General features: G+C 39.6%; 1 protein-coding gene across 1 annotated transcript in view; it reads right to left on the bottom strand.

Moving 5' to 3' along the window:
• The window catches only part of SPTBN5 (spectrin beta, non-erythrocytic 5), a 94,870-nt gene that overhangs the window by 16,536 nt on the left and 63,125 nt on the right, over positions 1–15,209 (bottom strand). Inside the window, exons 41-51 of the mRNA XM_009820859.2 lie at positions 14,385–14,498; positions 12,699–12,820; positions 11,306–11,468; positions 9,214–9,402; positions 8,136–8,213; positions 6,529–6,701; positions 5,384–5,474; positions 4,615–4,761; positions 2,866–3,003; positions 1,883–2,139; positions 1,526–1,712 (exon numbers count right to left, since the gene is read on the bottom strand). Of these exons, the coding sequence (XP_009819161.2) occupies positions 1,526–1,712; positions 1,883–2,139; positions 2,866–3,003; positions 4,615–4,761; positions 5,384–5,474; positions 6,529–6,701; positions 8,136–8,213; positions 9,214–9,402; positions 11,306–11,468; positions 12,699–12,820; positions 14,385–14,498 (1,659 nt within the window). The remainder of the gene's footprint in view (positions 1–1,525; positions 1,713–1,882; positions 2,140–2,865; positions 3,004–4,614; positions 4,762–5,383; positions 5,475–6,528; positions 6,702–8,135; positions 8,214–9,213; positions 9,403–11,305; positions 11,469–12,698; positions 12,821–14,384; positions 14,499–15,209) is intronic.

Genomic DNA, 15,209 nt, shown 5'->3' with positions numbered 1-15,209 from the left:
CACTGGTATTTTGGCCTATCTGTCCCATTCTCACAGTTCATTGAAATATTTTGAGACCTGGCCAATTAACACAAAGATAATTGCAGCCTAAAGTTGTATCTCCACTATTTTTTTCAGTTATCCCAAATATTGTCTCAGATTAATTCAACTCAAGCCTTCTTTTCTTCCATGAACCTAATTACTTCCCTACCATGTCAATCAGCTTATAATTTTTAGGAGTAATTGCACACATAACAACATTTATACCTTTAATCATGATGAAACAAGCTTTTTGTTCTTACTGTCTAATCTCAAAGCCACCAACTGCATCTTGCTTAAATACAGAATTTTTACAAATATGAGAATTACAGTGAATACTAAGAAGGTGCAAACTATTCAGAATATGCCCATGGGTCTTACTCAGGAATATTTCAGAAGATGCATTTAAAAACATTTTACAATTCTTCATTAAATTGTGAGTGCATCTAGGATAAATCAACTTTTTAAGATATTTCATCCCTGTCCTAGTATGTCACCTGCAGCAGTCTTGACTTTTTACCCTGGGGACATTTCAGATTTTTTGTAAGTTCAGATTTTTATTTGTAGACATGAGGATTGCACCAAATGCTTGGGCTTACTCTCTCTCTCTCTCTCTGTATATATATCACACACACTCCCACTTTATAAGATACTCTGTCTTTCCCAGCCCTATTGCAGATTGCACAGATTTTCCCCAGAGGCATTTGACCTGGCTCTTAAATGGGCTGTCATTTGGTAACATTAAATACGAATGGGCTGTCATTTGCTAACATTAAATACCAATAGCTGCTGGAAACTTTTAACAGGAATTTCTTTTTTTCTTCCACCTCGTGTTTGCAAAGAGACAGTGCTTCTTATTAAAAAACTATTAGGAAGGCAGCTGCTGTTTTATTGGTATTTGAGATGACAGTGTTCTAGGCATTGCTTTCTCTGATGGCCCATCTGAACCTTGTGAAATAATTCAGCAGCTGTCTTGAAAACTACCACTGGAATCAAGGTTGGCTAAGAGTCATCATAATATCCTGTTAACTCCCTCCCTCCAGAGTAGGAAGAGGTTTAGGGAAAAATGTTTTCCTGGGAGCTCATCCTGAGACATCTGAGCAGTGAGCTTGCTTGGATGTACTTACTGAGTTTCAAAGCATATTTGTTAGGACATCTGTTGCCCAAAGAAGCTACGACAGCATGCACAACAGTTTGTAAAATCTATTTTGTATTGCAAAGGCCAGGTTTTGAACTCAGTTGACAGAAAGAGCCAGTGTGTCTACAGAACGGCATATGATGTGGTACCTACACTGCTGCAATGATAAACAGCATGGAATCCCACGTTACCAAGTCATGGACATATCCTTTGAAAAATGTCATTATTATGAGACAAGGATAAGAGTAATCCCTGGCATCGTGAATCCTGTTATCCAAAGCACAGGAGATGAAGTTTGCCAGAGACACATTGAATTCCATGGTCTCTTTTTAATTCTAAAGACTGAGAATGGTTCTCACATAATATTACCTGGTGCTTTTCTTGTAGACTCTGAACAGTTGCCAGGGATTGGCCATAATCCCTGGAGGAAGCCATGGGAAGCTTCTCATGAACCCAGGCCAACTCCTCATCAACATCTCGGAAGAACTGGTACTGAAGTCTACTTGCCTCTAGACTCCCACGTCTCTCCTGCAGAGGATCACGTAGACTTTTGTATCTGTAGGTTTTAAAGGGAACCCAGTGAGGACTGCAGATTAATAAGGAATGAATGCAAAATGTTCTTTTCAGAATGATGTAGAGAAGGAAAGGAAAAAAACATATGTGGGGAAGAAAAAGGCTGATAAAAATATGAAAAAATTACAGGAGACAGGCCAGGCGCTCACACACCTCTGCACCAGTTGATCCACTCTCTCTTCTAGTTCATCAGCAAGGAAATGCTTCTCCTTCTGGAATTGCTGAGCTGTGACCACAAGGTCTTGCAGCCGGTCCCTATGGCCAGCAATATCTTCCTCCAGTTCCTCTTGTTTCTTCAGATGACTGTTCAAAACCACCAGGTCATTGGTACTATATGGTGCTTTCAACTCATTTTCCACATCTTCCAACCATTTCTCCATATCATCTACACTTCGCTGAAAATGAAGGCCCTGAGGACAAGCAGGAAGAAAAAGTAATTTAAACGTTTAGGACAGACTACATGATATAAAAATCTTGGCCACTTTCAGTAAGAATTACACACAGACACAGAGAAGCTTCCCAGTGCTCAGTGAACTCTTCCCAGATATGATGGTGGTCCAAATGAAGAAGAGAATTCAGTCAGGGTGAACTCAAGAACAGATGCAGAGAACAAGAGCTAATCTTACTTGTGTTGCGCAAATATAAATGATGGGCACAGTACCTTAAAAGGAAGCCATTTAAAGGGAGAGCTCTATTTTATACCCACAGAATGTCTGATAGCCCATGCAGAACTCAGTCATGAGAATTCATGTGCCTGGAGCTAGAAGAATGAAAAGCAGCTATGGGTTTCTTTCTCAACGTGTTGGAGAAAAGATGCCATTGCAACAGATGCAGAGAGTTAACATATATGAGTGAACGCATTTTACCTCAGTATCCGTCTCTAGAATCCTGATCTAAACCAGCAGCAGAAAGCAGAAGGGAACACCGCCTACAAATCCTTTTCCCTCCATAGGGATCTCAAGTTCTGCTGATTCCATTCAATCAGTCCACATTTAGTGGTTTCATTGCTCTAATGGTCTTGAGGAATCAGGTCTGATTGTATCAAGTGACACACTTGTAGATGATACAGGTAGCAAGGCAGCTGTGCTATCTCTGGAAATGACACCAAGACCCAACCACTGGCATCCCTGTATTACCTTGTAAGCATCCTGCAGCTTGGCTCGTTTATCCTGGCAACTTGCTAGCAGTTCCTCCCATAGCTCTTCCATTTCTTGTAGTCTGGACTGAATGGCTTCAGGGGCATAGTGCTTCTCATGGAGCATCTTCTCCCCTTCCTATAGCAGAGAGAACAGTCAAAGTTTTCTTCCTTTGCTGAAAGCACCAGAATATATCACTTTTGCCTCCATAAACAGTCTACTGGCACTGCTATGTAAAGAGCTAGCTGCAGCCATCACTTTCTGACATACAGATAGAGGCTGCAGAGACGAAGAAAAAACAGATAAGGGCAAAATGCTTCCTGAAACTAGGGCAGAGGCTGATTTTCCTGTTTTTCTGGCTTCTAAAACTATTTGAAATGCTAGAAGGCAATATTAGAAGACAAAGGGTAAAGAGAATCTTTATTACGCAACACCTACCTTGCCTAAAAGCTGGCAGAGAGCCTAGTTTGCAAGCACTCAGTTTTTTCTGTGATGTCCCGCATTTTATGATCACTGTTTGAGATTGCCCATCCACCTGTCCTTTTCTATTCCCTTCCTTGCATGTTAAGAGAGAGCTATCTCATACAAGTGAACCACTGCATGAGGTAATAAAACCCCTTTTAACCATGTACCATTGTACCACTGCATTATGTAATAAAAGTCTATCTGCATTTCTAATCCCTAAGCTGCAGATGCTTAACAGGTTGGCAGAAGAAGAGGTAGAGGGGGCACAGCAAGACCTCCATCAGGTAGAAGAGTCTGTAGGTATATCCTTGAGCTGGGACCAAGTTTCCTTTAGAAAGCTAAACTGAGTTATTTCTACATTTTGCAGTGGGGAAGAGGAGGCACAGCAAGAGAAAGATTCTATACCAGGAAAGCAGATGCTAATTTTCTTCTAAAGAGCAACTACTAAGGCTATTCCCAACAAAACCAACAGGGCATCAAGAAATAATGAGAAAGAGATTGCGCAAACAACTCTTTAAAAACAGATTAGTTTAGAGAGAATTGTAACTCCATCCTTTAACCCGCCTGTTGTGTCTGCACACAGGGGGGTTAAAAGGTTTAAAAAAAAAAAGGGGGGGGGTTTCTACAACACTGGATGCAGGTGAGTCTGAGGAGAGAATCCACCTTTAGTGCTTAGTTATCTATTGCAAAATACAGCTCATAAGCACTGTGCTGAAAATAAGGTTAATAAACATGTAACAGTCTGTCCTTCCAAACTCATCATCTGATCACAGCTTCTGCCAAGTATGTGACAAAGCTTGTCAGACTTCCCTCACATCTCTCCTACTAGCATGTCTCTGCAAAAGCAACACTTGAAAACTCTTCTTGATCCTTTTTTGTTGGATACATCTTATCTGATTTATTAAAGTTGGGCATCCAGTCAGCTAGGTTCCCTGCTGGGAAGAAACAGGTGTACCTCTAAAGTGACATTCACCCCAGAGAGAAGTCCCTAAAGTCAGTGCACTGAATCTTTCATTGAAAGCACCCATCTCTTTCCATTGCATGCACAGTGAATATAGATAGCAAGATCACACTAGACAGTAAGAAGGTTGAAAGAAACCGATGGACACAAAGTTCTTGATAGACTAAAAGAAGAGGCCTCTCAAGTCCCCTCAGAGACAGCGTGAACGATGTCAGTGAGGGGACGGTGATTCCCCCTCACTTGTTTGAGATCACTGTAGCTCAGACTGTCTGCAGTCTTTCATGCCAGTTGCCCACCCTTGCCAACAACCCCACTTCTCTCACAGATTTGATGGAGTCCAGGCGATTTCTATTGGCCATGATCTCCGCTTGGAAAGTCTGGTGCTTCTGCAGTTTGGTCTGCAGATTGCTTGGATCCTTCCAGCTATCATCCTGGGCAATGCTATTCTTCTCATTGATCCAGGCAGCCACCTTTGGGGAGGAAAGAATAGAAGTAGAAAAAACCTTTGGTGTTTCTTCAGCTCCAACCTGCCAGGGTCTCCTCTAATATGTATAAAACATGGGACTAGTGAGCGAGGACACAAATGAGTTGTCCTTCTGAGGTTCTGCTTCCCTAAGCTCCTCCTGTCTTTCATAATGAAGTCACCCCTATATCTCTGTTTACCAGCACTGTTACCTGGAAAGCTGAGAAAGTGCTTGGGCACATGTGTGCATGCACACATATATGCATGGAAGAGAAAGGGCAATTATCTCCCTATTTCTAACCCACTGTCAGTATCTCACAAGAAAAGAACTAATTTGACTCTTCCCATTAATTTTAAAATGGTGGCACATTCCCTTTTAATGCATTTACTACTTCTGCATTTTGCTGGCATCCAATGCCAAGTAGATCTTTCATCTGGTGACTGGAGGGAAGATGTGACTTGAAAGCTGAAAAATACCCCTTCACTCTAATCCTCATCTTTCCCAATATCTTCTCATTCCAGACTCAGTTCCTTGATTTTTCTCACAGTAAATCCCTTCAGAGATTCAGATCTATGCAGTGCAGTATGCTTTAAGAAACCAGAATAGCATGAATCTTGTGTAATTGTACCTCAAAGGAATTCCTCAGCAACTTCTGTAGAAGCCTTGATTCCTCTAGCAGATGTCTGCGAGCAGCAGCATTCTCCAGCAGTTTCTGTTTTCTGAGATGAAGACAGATGTGTGAGGTAAAAGCCACGGAGTAAATTAGATGGGATAAGTGTTTTCAATTTTCATCTCTAAACCACATGTGGATCTAACCCTGCATTCTCTAGGAAAGAGCTCTCCATAATATGCAGCCTTCCATGATTTGGACTGCCAGAGAAGATGCTCAGGACACTATAGGAACTAGCAGATAGGTATGTTTAAAGTACACACAAATTCTGTATGTATGATATCTGCCTCTAGGAATCACCATTATTGCCTTTCAGGGTACAAGAGAACAAAAACTCAGCATGTTTCTTATATGGAAAGCCTGTGAGTATGATGGTGTTTGTCACTGATAAACCAAACCTACACTATCCTTTCATCTTTTTTCCAAACATGGACCTGCAGCACTTTATTCATGTTAATGCAAGCATGGGATAGTTTGATCATATTAATAAATTCATATGTTCACTTTAATCGTTAGGGATCTCCAATCTCTCTGTAAATTTTATGTGTATCTTTTCATCTACCATAGCACTGAATATAACTGCTTCTACTATTCATCTTAAATGCTGACAATATGCAACATGCTAGGAGAAATAAAGTAATCCACATGAAAGGGCAAGATCTGATCAGAAAAATTGCAATTGCCCTAGTGGATAATTTGAGCAGGGCTTTAAGATCAACCCCATTAGAGCAGTGAAAAAGCAGTTGTGTAGCAAATGACCTTTCTTGATGTTATTTAATGATAATTAAGTATTTAATGGCACAGCAGGCCTCTGTCTTTTGTTTGCAGCACTGTCCCTAAGACCAGGCCAGGATACAGAACTATAGGAAAACTGCCTTTTTCTGAATCCTGCTCCCCCCTCCACTTACCTGTATTTTGAAAGCCTCCTAATGAAATATTGACTAGACTCAGGACAATTTGGCAAGATCACAGTGCAAAGTGCAAAGCTGAATAAATGCAAACCAGTTTATGGTTCTCTTAAAACATTTAAAGATACTAATCACACGGGGAGAGTCTCATTGCAGAAGAGTTGAGTGGCTGACATGAGAAGGGTTTGACTTCACCTCCTTAGAACGGCCTGGCATCTGTTGGTGATGTTATCTGAGTCATAATGCTTGTTCTGCGTAAGCTGCTGAGCAAACGAAGCCATCTCATCAATTTTTTCCATCTGAGCTTCCAGGGCTTTTTCAAACTGCGTGTGTTTCCGCTGTAGGCTCTCCACACTAGACACTGAGTCCTGGATAGAATTCAACAAAGGGAAGCTGCTTTCAGTCAGAGTTTTTCCATCCACAACACTGATAATCCAGAAGCTAAATGGCATTTACCCCACATTTGCAAGCTGCCAAGAAAATTTATTGGTCTTTGAAATTTATTGGCATTGAATCTGAGACTTGGGGCCTAAATAATGTTCTATGCATGGTCTGAGGCCATTATTTCAGGGTCAAAACTGAACTGCTGGATGCTTAGCTTCTCCTGCATATTGTTGTGCTGCACAGAACATGTAACTTCTCAAGAGATAAAGCATCAGCTCCTAATCGTAAATCAATCTTAAGATAGATTCTATTTTGGAAGCAAATGTGGGATGCCAAACTGAAATCAGAGCTAAGTGAACAAATATGTCGCAGAAAGAGATTAAAATTAGAGCCTTGGTTTCAACCCATGGAATTTGGAAGAGCTCAGATCCAGATTTGGATTTGAGGACTGGAGTCTGATTAATTACAGTTGATCTGGAGAGAAACACAGAATTTGACTTCTTGTAACATTTGTGAATCCCAAGCTTAATGACTCAGAGTGCTCTTGTCAGCACCCCTCTGCACTTTTAATTTTAGAATTAGTGGTGTCAAAATGTTGTTACCACAATAAACTCTGCTTTCCCACTATTCTAAAGGAAGCAATAAAGCTGACATTAAATGGGTCAGAAAAAAATCTAAACTTCTCGGTCCTTACACGAGTCATTGGAAGGGAAAGTACTCACAGAACATTTTCTGTCTATTGCTGAGCTAAATATGACTGGAAAATGGTTGGCTCCTTCTAAATCTCATGTAATTCAATGGAAGGACTGTAAATGCATACCTCCAGGCTGAAGATTACAGAGAGAGACACCAGCCACTAGCATTATATGTTTTTCATTTCATTTGTACCACTTACATCTACATTGAACTCTGAGATGTAATTGTAGTTCCTGCAGAGACAACTAATTTGATAGCACTACCTATACAAGGCACAGGGTAAGCCAAGCATCAGAATGTATATCCAGCATCGTGCATAGCTTTTGCAACCCATGCATCAGTCTGTGGTTTCAGTTATTGCAGTGTTACTGGTGCCTGAGGTACATAATTTAAACCTACACTGGGTATGTCAACAGTGACAGCAGTGATGACTTGCACACTGCTGGTAAATGTGTTTGGGTCAGATATGACCAGTTAGAGATGCAGTCTCATTTTCCTGCTATAATCAGAGTAGTTGGACTGTTTCATTACTCTTAGGGCTTAGAATCCTATCCTGTGTAAGTATCAAGGTAAGAAATCTGATCCTAAACCGTCAACAAGATGGAGCAGTAACTTCAGAAGGAGAAAAATCACAGGAAGGTTCAGAGCACATCATTATACTTCACAGCTCCCTTTCCTCCAGACCAATTGTAGAGAAAATTGTAATTTCCCAGAGCACCTACCCCTAAGTCCTCATTGGCTAGGAAAGCCTCTTTGCTGCTGAGCCAGCTCTCAGTCTGTTCCACGTAGCCATAGAATTTCTGTATAGGGAAAAAAAGCAGTCATAAACACGGTGTACAACAGAGGCAAACATGACTTTGGCAGGGTATGCTGAAAAAAACAAATTTCCAGGGCTATTCCAAAAATTAACTGCATAGCACTGGATGGCAATAAGCATTAGATGCTACAAAAATGACATGCATAACAATTATTATTGTAACTTTCTCCTTTATAATATGATTATTTGTTTTTGTCTAAGACATAGGATAAAATACAAGTACTTGTAGCTTCTTTGCTAATAGTGTAGAGAGTGCTGTGTAAGGTAACTGGCCAATAAAAAGCACGGTAACATGGCCTGAAATAAGTAGAATGTAATATATAAAGAAGCATGAAAGCAGCCCTTACCATATGGTTTGGCTTTTTAGATGGGACTAGTAGCACCAGCTGTTATTTAAGGTACTTGACATTCCCCATTGTAATATCTCCATTTCAGTTATTTCTAACTTTTGCCAATAAGCCATTTGAGCAGAAATTTTGTAAGTGAGATGACTGTTACAGGGAAGTATTTCTGGAAAACTGCAGCCAAAAGAGTTCTTTTCTTAGGAGAAAAAAACGGGAAAAATACAGTATTCTGTTCACGCTAAATTTTTCTTCAGAGAATTCTTTTTTAAATACTTGCCTGCCTCCATGTTTTTTTGGGGAGGTTATAGAATTTGGTAGTGATGTTCCATTTTAAGTATGTACCTTTTTCCAGTTGCATGAGAGTTTGAAAAAATTTTGCTAAGTTTTATAGCCTTTGAAAAACATATGAGCACATATTTCACAGAAATTTCTTTGATTTGCAAAGGTACGATTTCTAAAAGTCCTGCCAGTACTGAATGTGCTTGGCCCTCAGCATACCTTCCAGAAACCAGTGAAATATGCATTAAACACTGGGTATTATTAGCATAGCTTTCATTATACCATCTTATAAATTTGCTGTTTATACTGAGGAAAGTTGTCAGTGGCATGTGCATTCTCTGTTGAATGCCTTTTACTCACCTGTAAATCTTGTGCCTGAAATAATTTTATATATTGCTCCTGCCATGCTTGGATCAATTCAGACCAGGCTTGCTGTAGTCTGGAGAGGGACTGGTGAATCTCAGGGGTTGCGTAGTGACCAGAATTGGCAAGTTCTTGACCGTAGTTACTGAGAGAGTTGAATCTTTCCACTCGTGCTTCAATCTCCTCCTAAAATATATTACTAAGGTTGATGGCAAGGGTTTACGGAACGTCAGTTATTCAGAATACAAGCCTTAAGGGGAAGAATATGGGCTGTAACTTTCCAACACTAATATTTGTATGGAAAATCATTCATCTTTGAGCTATGTTACTGAAAGAGCATAGAATTGCTTAAGAGAAAATAAACGTGGACAATAAATGACTTTATTGCTCTAGGAACAAATGGTCTCCAACAAATCAAAATTGGGATTAAACTAGAAACAGATTAGAAAATGCTTAGATATAAATGAACACAGTTTTGAACACCCATAATACCATACCCCCCCCAGTCTTCCAACATAAAGGTGGCTCTTATGAGAAACAGTGCCTAGAATTTTTCCTCTCCTGCCAAATAAGTTGGCATCAGATTATTACATTAGAGACATGGTTTTACTTTATTTTGTGACGTTAAAATTAAATACATATAACTTTTTCACCTGGTCTGAGGAATGAGTTATGCCTATATACTGAATCCTGAAGGCAAAAGCATTACAAGCAACTATGACCCCTGCAAAGTGAATGTGGAATTCCTAATGTAAACAATTTGAAAATAAAAAACCCCACGTGCTGAAATAATACCATGTATTAACTCATAAAACACCTTAAAAACTATGGCATGTACTGTTAAATGTCTGAAATGAGAACTGCGGGTTTTAGGGCTTTTTTGGGGGGGTGGTGTTGCCCAACCACAGATAACACAGCTGTAAGACAGCCATTCTGGTTTTTTTATTCATATTAGCACTTTGTGTTCAACTCTAGTCTCTCCTATGACTTTGGTTTGAGCCACTAACCTGAATGAAAAAAACCCTCAATTTTTCTTGTCTTGTCTATGATTTTAGTTTAGTCAACCCAATACAAAAGAACTTACTGGCTAGATTCCTCCTTTTCTGTGTGACTATCTCCTTAGAGCCATATGGGTTCCTTTGCAAACAGATATTAAAGACTTAGATCTTGCTAGCATCTAAATTTGGAGTACACTACATCAGTGGTTTGGGGTATTTCTATTGTGACAAAGAATTATTAGCAAAAACATTGTTAAGTCTGTGACATGAGAGGGCACTGTTAGAAAGGAAGACTCTGAAAAAGGAGGGAACTTCAGGTACTTCATACTAAATTCAAGTCTAGAAAATGAATCAGAATCTACAAACTATTTGTGCTAATAATGGAACCCACAAAGCACTGGATATTAGTCATGATTCTGGGAGCATGATTTTTAGAAAAAGTAACATAACTGCAAAGAAAAGGTAACACAACAGCTGAAAGATAGCTATGATGCTTGAGAAAAAGTAAAATATTAAATTTTTTCTAAGGTTAATTAACAATATCACTCCTTTTAGAAAATCCAACAATAATATTAGCCAAATTAGCCAACAAAGATTGTGTGGTAATTAGTACTGGGATATGAAGTGTTTCAGAACTGCATGTGTAGTACCATCCAATGGTGATTTACTGCCCTGTGTGAGACAAACTGCTGTTTTTATTTTCCTCTCAGGCAAATGGAGTTTGCAAGACAAAATCTAACTCAAAGTTAGAATGAACTGGCATTAACTTTTTGGCAGTCTGAATAAAGAGTTCAGCAGTGAGCATGTTTTGATACTGAACCAGCTTTTTACCTACAGGGTTGAACAGCAGTACATGTGAGAGCTAATGAGGCTTTCTGAGACTTTTTGCAGAGACAGGAGCTGCCAAAGAGCCCATAGGGTAGAGTTCTGTCAATACATAAGTGACTTCTGTCCCTAGCCTGTTATTGAAAACAGTCTTTTCACCATGTTATTGACAGATGCATGCAGCAAACTTCTGCTGTGTCTGCAGCAATTAATTCCCATGGGAAAGATTCCTAGTATGTTCAATCAGAAGCGATGATGATACTTGCCTTTCTCTCCTGATGCTCCTCAATCATGCTTTCTGCTTCATTTGCGCTTTTGGGAAGCCCTCCTGCTTCCATTATGCCTCTGATGTTTTGGGTCCAATCTAGCATCTCCTTCATCTCCAAGTTAAACTTCTGCAACTGATACGAGGCTGCCAGCTTCTCCTTCCTGCCACACAATGTGCAGTTCAGCATTATCCAACACAGAATTATCTAGTTGCCTTTCCCTCCCCATCTGCAGAGGAAGGTATCCTAGGAGAAGCCAAATGCAGTGAATTCTAGCCTCCTAGCTTTCCCTTACAGCTCCTAACAGTCCCCATGTTAAACCAAAATCACAAGAGATGCACGCTGCCTTAGAGACAACATTTTCTATATCAGTTCATCAGGACAAGAAAGGTGAAGAAGCCTTCATAGCTGTTGCTTCCAGCAATGATTACAGCTCAGGCCTAAGCCTTTCTTGTTTTGGAAAGATTAAAGAAAAAAAAAATCTTCTAGAACCATCCAAAAATAAGTCTTTCACAAAGGCTTCACAATAGATTTAATGTGATAGTCTGGAGGCATTTGAGTAACATTATTTAGTGGGATAAGCCACAAACTCGTTGTATTAGTTTTCCCAAAGTCACATCAGTGGAAATTTTCTTGTACCAAGTCACAATTTTTCCAATGCAGGTGTCTTAGCTGCCTGTATAAACTTTGTAAAGGATCCTCAAAAACTTTTATAAGGCCCCTGGCAAGTAGATTTGAGACCCCACGGAGCAGCTTTGCTCCTGCTGAGAGATAATCACAGAATCACTAAGGTTGGAAAAGACCTGTAAGATAATCAAGTCCAAAAAAAAAAAAAAAACCCAAACCAAAAAAAACCCACACCCCACACAACAACAACAAACCACAACACACCAAAAACCAACCCACCCAACACCACACAGCTCCATGCCCATCAAGCTACATCCCACAATGCCACATCCACACGCTCCTTGAATACCTCCAGGGAGGGTGACTCTACCACCTCCCTGGGCAGCCTATTCCAATGTTTCACTACTCTCTCAGTAAAGAACTTTTTCCTAATATCCAGCCTGAACCTCCCCTGGCGCAACTTGAGGCCATTTCCTCTAGTCCTGTCACTAGTCACTTGGGAGAAGAGACCAGCACCCACCTCTCTGCAACCCCCTTTCAGGTAGTTGTAGAGAGCGATGAGGTCTCCCCTCAGCCTCCTCTTCTCCAGGCTAAACAACCCCAGCTCCCTCAGCCGCTCCTCATAAGACTTGTGTTCCAGACCCCTCACCAGCTTTGTTGCCCTTCTCTGGACACGCTCCAGCCCCTCAATGTCTTTCTTGTAGTGAGGGGCCCAAAACTGAACACAGTATTCGAGGTGCGGCCTCAGACCACTAGAAGTCTTTACCTTTGTTTCGCCTGTCCCTGGAGTCGTAGCCAGTTGTTTTTCATCTCCTGTTGCTTCATAGTCAGTTTGTCATTTATGGATGGATTCCTTGTGGAAAGGTGGAAAGATTCCAGTTCCAATGGCTGGGAAGAGATTTATAGTGGGGTGAATTTATGCCAAATGCTTATATTAATTCCTGAGTTTGTCTTTCAGGAGAAGTAGTTCATTTTAAGATTCCAGTTTTCAAAAGCAAGTATTTAAATTACAATAACAAAATATACAAAGGGACTTGTTATATGCACAAAAAATACAAATGCATTTGTGAGCAATCATCTGTGTGAAGAAAGAGATGTTGCTTCACATGCACAAATGTTACTTTACAATTAAGAAAGTGGTTTTGCAGAATAGGGACAAACATACAGGAAAATGAAGTGCTAACTGTAACCTCTATTAGCTTAACCTAACTAAGATGGGTAACAAAAGCCATGAAAATATGGCAGTACACAGAAGCAACCAGATTTACCTTTCAGCAGAAGACCCAAAAATTGTTTGTGTCTATTTCAGCTAACAGCAGCATCAAAACACTACTTTCAGTGTAGACTTCTAGTTGATGATGTTTTCCTTAACACAGCCTGATAAACAGTAATGAACACTCACCAACCCAGGTTTAAAGTTGGTATCTTTGTTGTAAAACTCCATCAAATTGATGAAAATGGAGAATTTTAATTATGCAGAAAGGAGAATGTGCCAGGCTGGTTTTAATTCATAAAAAAGTACAGATATTATACTTTGTACATGGTATTTGTGGCAGCATAAAAATAAAAAAAACAAACTCAAACCTAAACCTTGCTTATCTTTCTGTTTCCATGCAGCGCTCCCCATACAGCCTTGCTAACACTGTTTGTGGAATGCTGACTAGTAATCACCCATGTTTCATATGAGAATTAGCTAACAAAGTCACAGTGTGTGAAGGTATCACACATAATGTTACCATTTGCATACTACTGTGAAGAAAAAGTTTAGAGAAAGTTTGCAAAAATATTTTCTATATGAAAAGGCTTAACACTCCGGCCAACAGTGAAAACTGTGAGAGGTTGTCATAGGATTTCTACTGTTGTGGTTCAGCTGACATTTCTTTTCATTAAAAATATGCAATTATATAGGATCTCAGACCCATATTTAATGCTCAAGATTAGTCCCAAACAATGCAAACTGACCATTTTACAAAAGCCAGAGCTGATCAGGCAGGCAATTATAACCTAAGATTTCTAGTTTTGATGTCTATGTCAGAAAACTACATGCACTGTGGGTTTTGTATTTTAGTTCTAAATAGAACTAGAGTTGTGATTTTGGTTCAAGTCAGTACAGAAACTGGGGGAAAGAAGAAGAGTTAAATTTGGATTCCACACTTTCCAAAAGATATAGGACAGTCTAATCTTTGTTGTTGGTGAGGGCCAGAGAAGCAGCTAACGTTAAATCCCAAGGACTTCTCTTCTTAGCTTTGGTGCATTAAGAAGAATAACATTTGACACAATAAAGTAGGATTAAGCAGCACAATATCTTACTGAGAAGAAATCTGTGCTGCATTTGCATTGCAGTGCAATTCATACTAATGAATCTGAAGAGTCACGTTGATCTTTGCACCATGTTTCCAAGAAGCAAAAATGAACTCTTTTACAGTAACCTCTGTACTTCCCCACTTCTTACCTCCATTTTGGACTTAATAACACTGATTTCTCTCTCCATCTCTTCATGCCTTCGAATCAGGTTTTCCACACTTTCCACATCTTTCCCATAATCCAGTGCTTGTATCAGTCCACTCTGCAGGGAGCAGTGGGATGTGCAAATGGTGAAGATGACAAAAAGAAAAAGGATCATATCTTAGTTCTTTCAAACAGTGTCCTCCTTCCCTTCTTCGTATTGCCATCTGAATGTTCTTATTGTCCTATTAAGTATCAACAGGGCATCTTGTCTGCACTCGTTACAGAGATGGAACAAGAGTTCGCAACTCTTTGAAGAGTCACAATACTACTTAAGGTGCCTCTGGCCATTCACATATAAACAAAGACAGGAGTGCTTCCCTGCATTTCTCAATCTTTCTTTTCCCTTTTTTTCCATATACCAAAATAGCCAAATATTTCCCATTAAATTGTAGCACAGAAATTTTCAAGTGTGTTTTATGAAAATATGGAAAGTAAAATTGACTCTCAGAATCCTACCAGAAGTGAAATCCCAGACAATGAAGAAATACATTCATGAAAGTTGTTATAAAAATTTCAAACCAACAGCCTTGTAACCTTAAGTAGTACCACTATGTATCTGCCTACTGAGTTATAGTTAAATTAATATCATTAGTTATGTGGATGAAATAATTAGGTTTTTATATGGCCTTTTTCTTCTATTAGTCTCAAAATGATAATCTGGGATAGGCATTTTTACCTCCATTTTCTGAATCAATAAGATTTTTATAAAACTTTTCAAAGTTGCATATTTAATATGTCTGCATTGCACAATAGGGAGAGATATTCAAGC

The sequence above is a fragment of the Gavia stellata genome, chromosome 7, assembly GCF_030936135.1.
Source record: "Gavia stellata isolate bGavSte3 chromosome 7, bGavSte3.hap2, whole genome shotgun sequence".
Lineage (NCBI taxonomy): Eukaryota > Metazoa > Chordata > Aves > Gaviiformes > Gaviidae > Gavia > Gavia stellata.
Note: the sequence above shows the minus strand (reverse complement) of the source record. Positions and strands in the feature narration are given on the sequence as shown.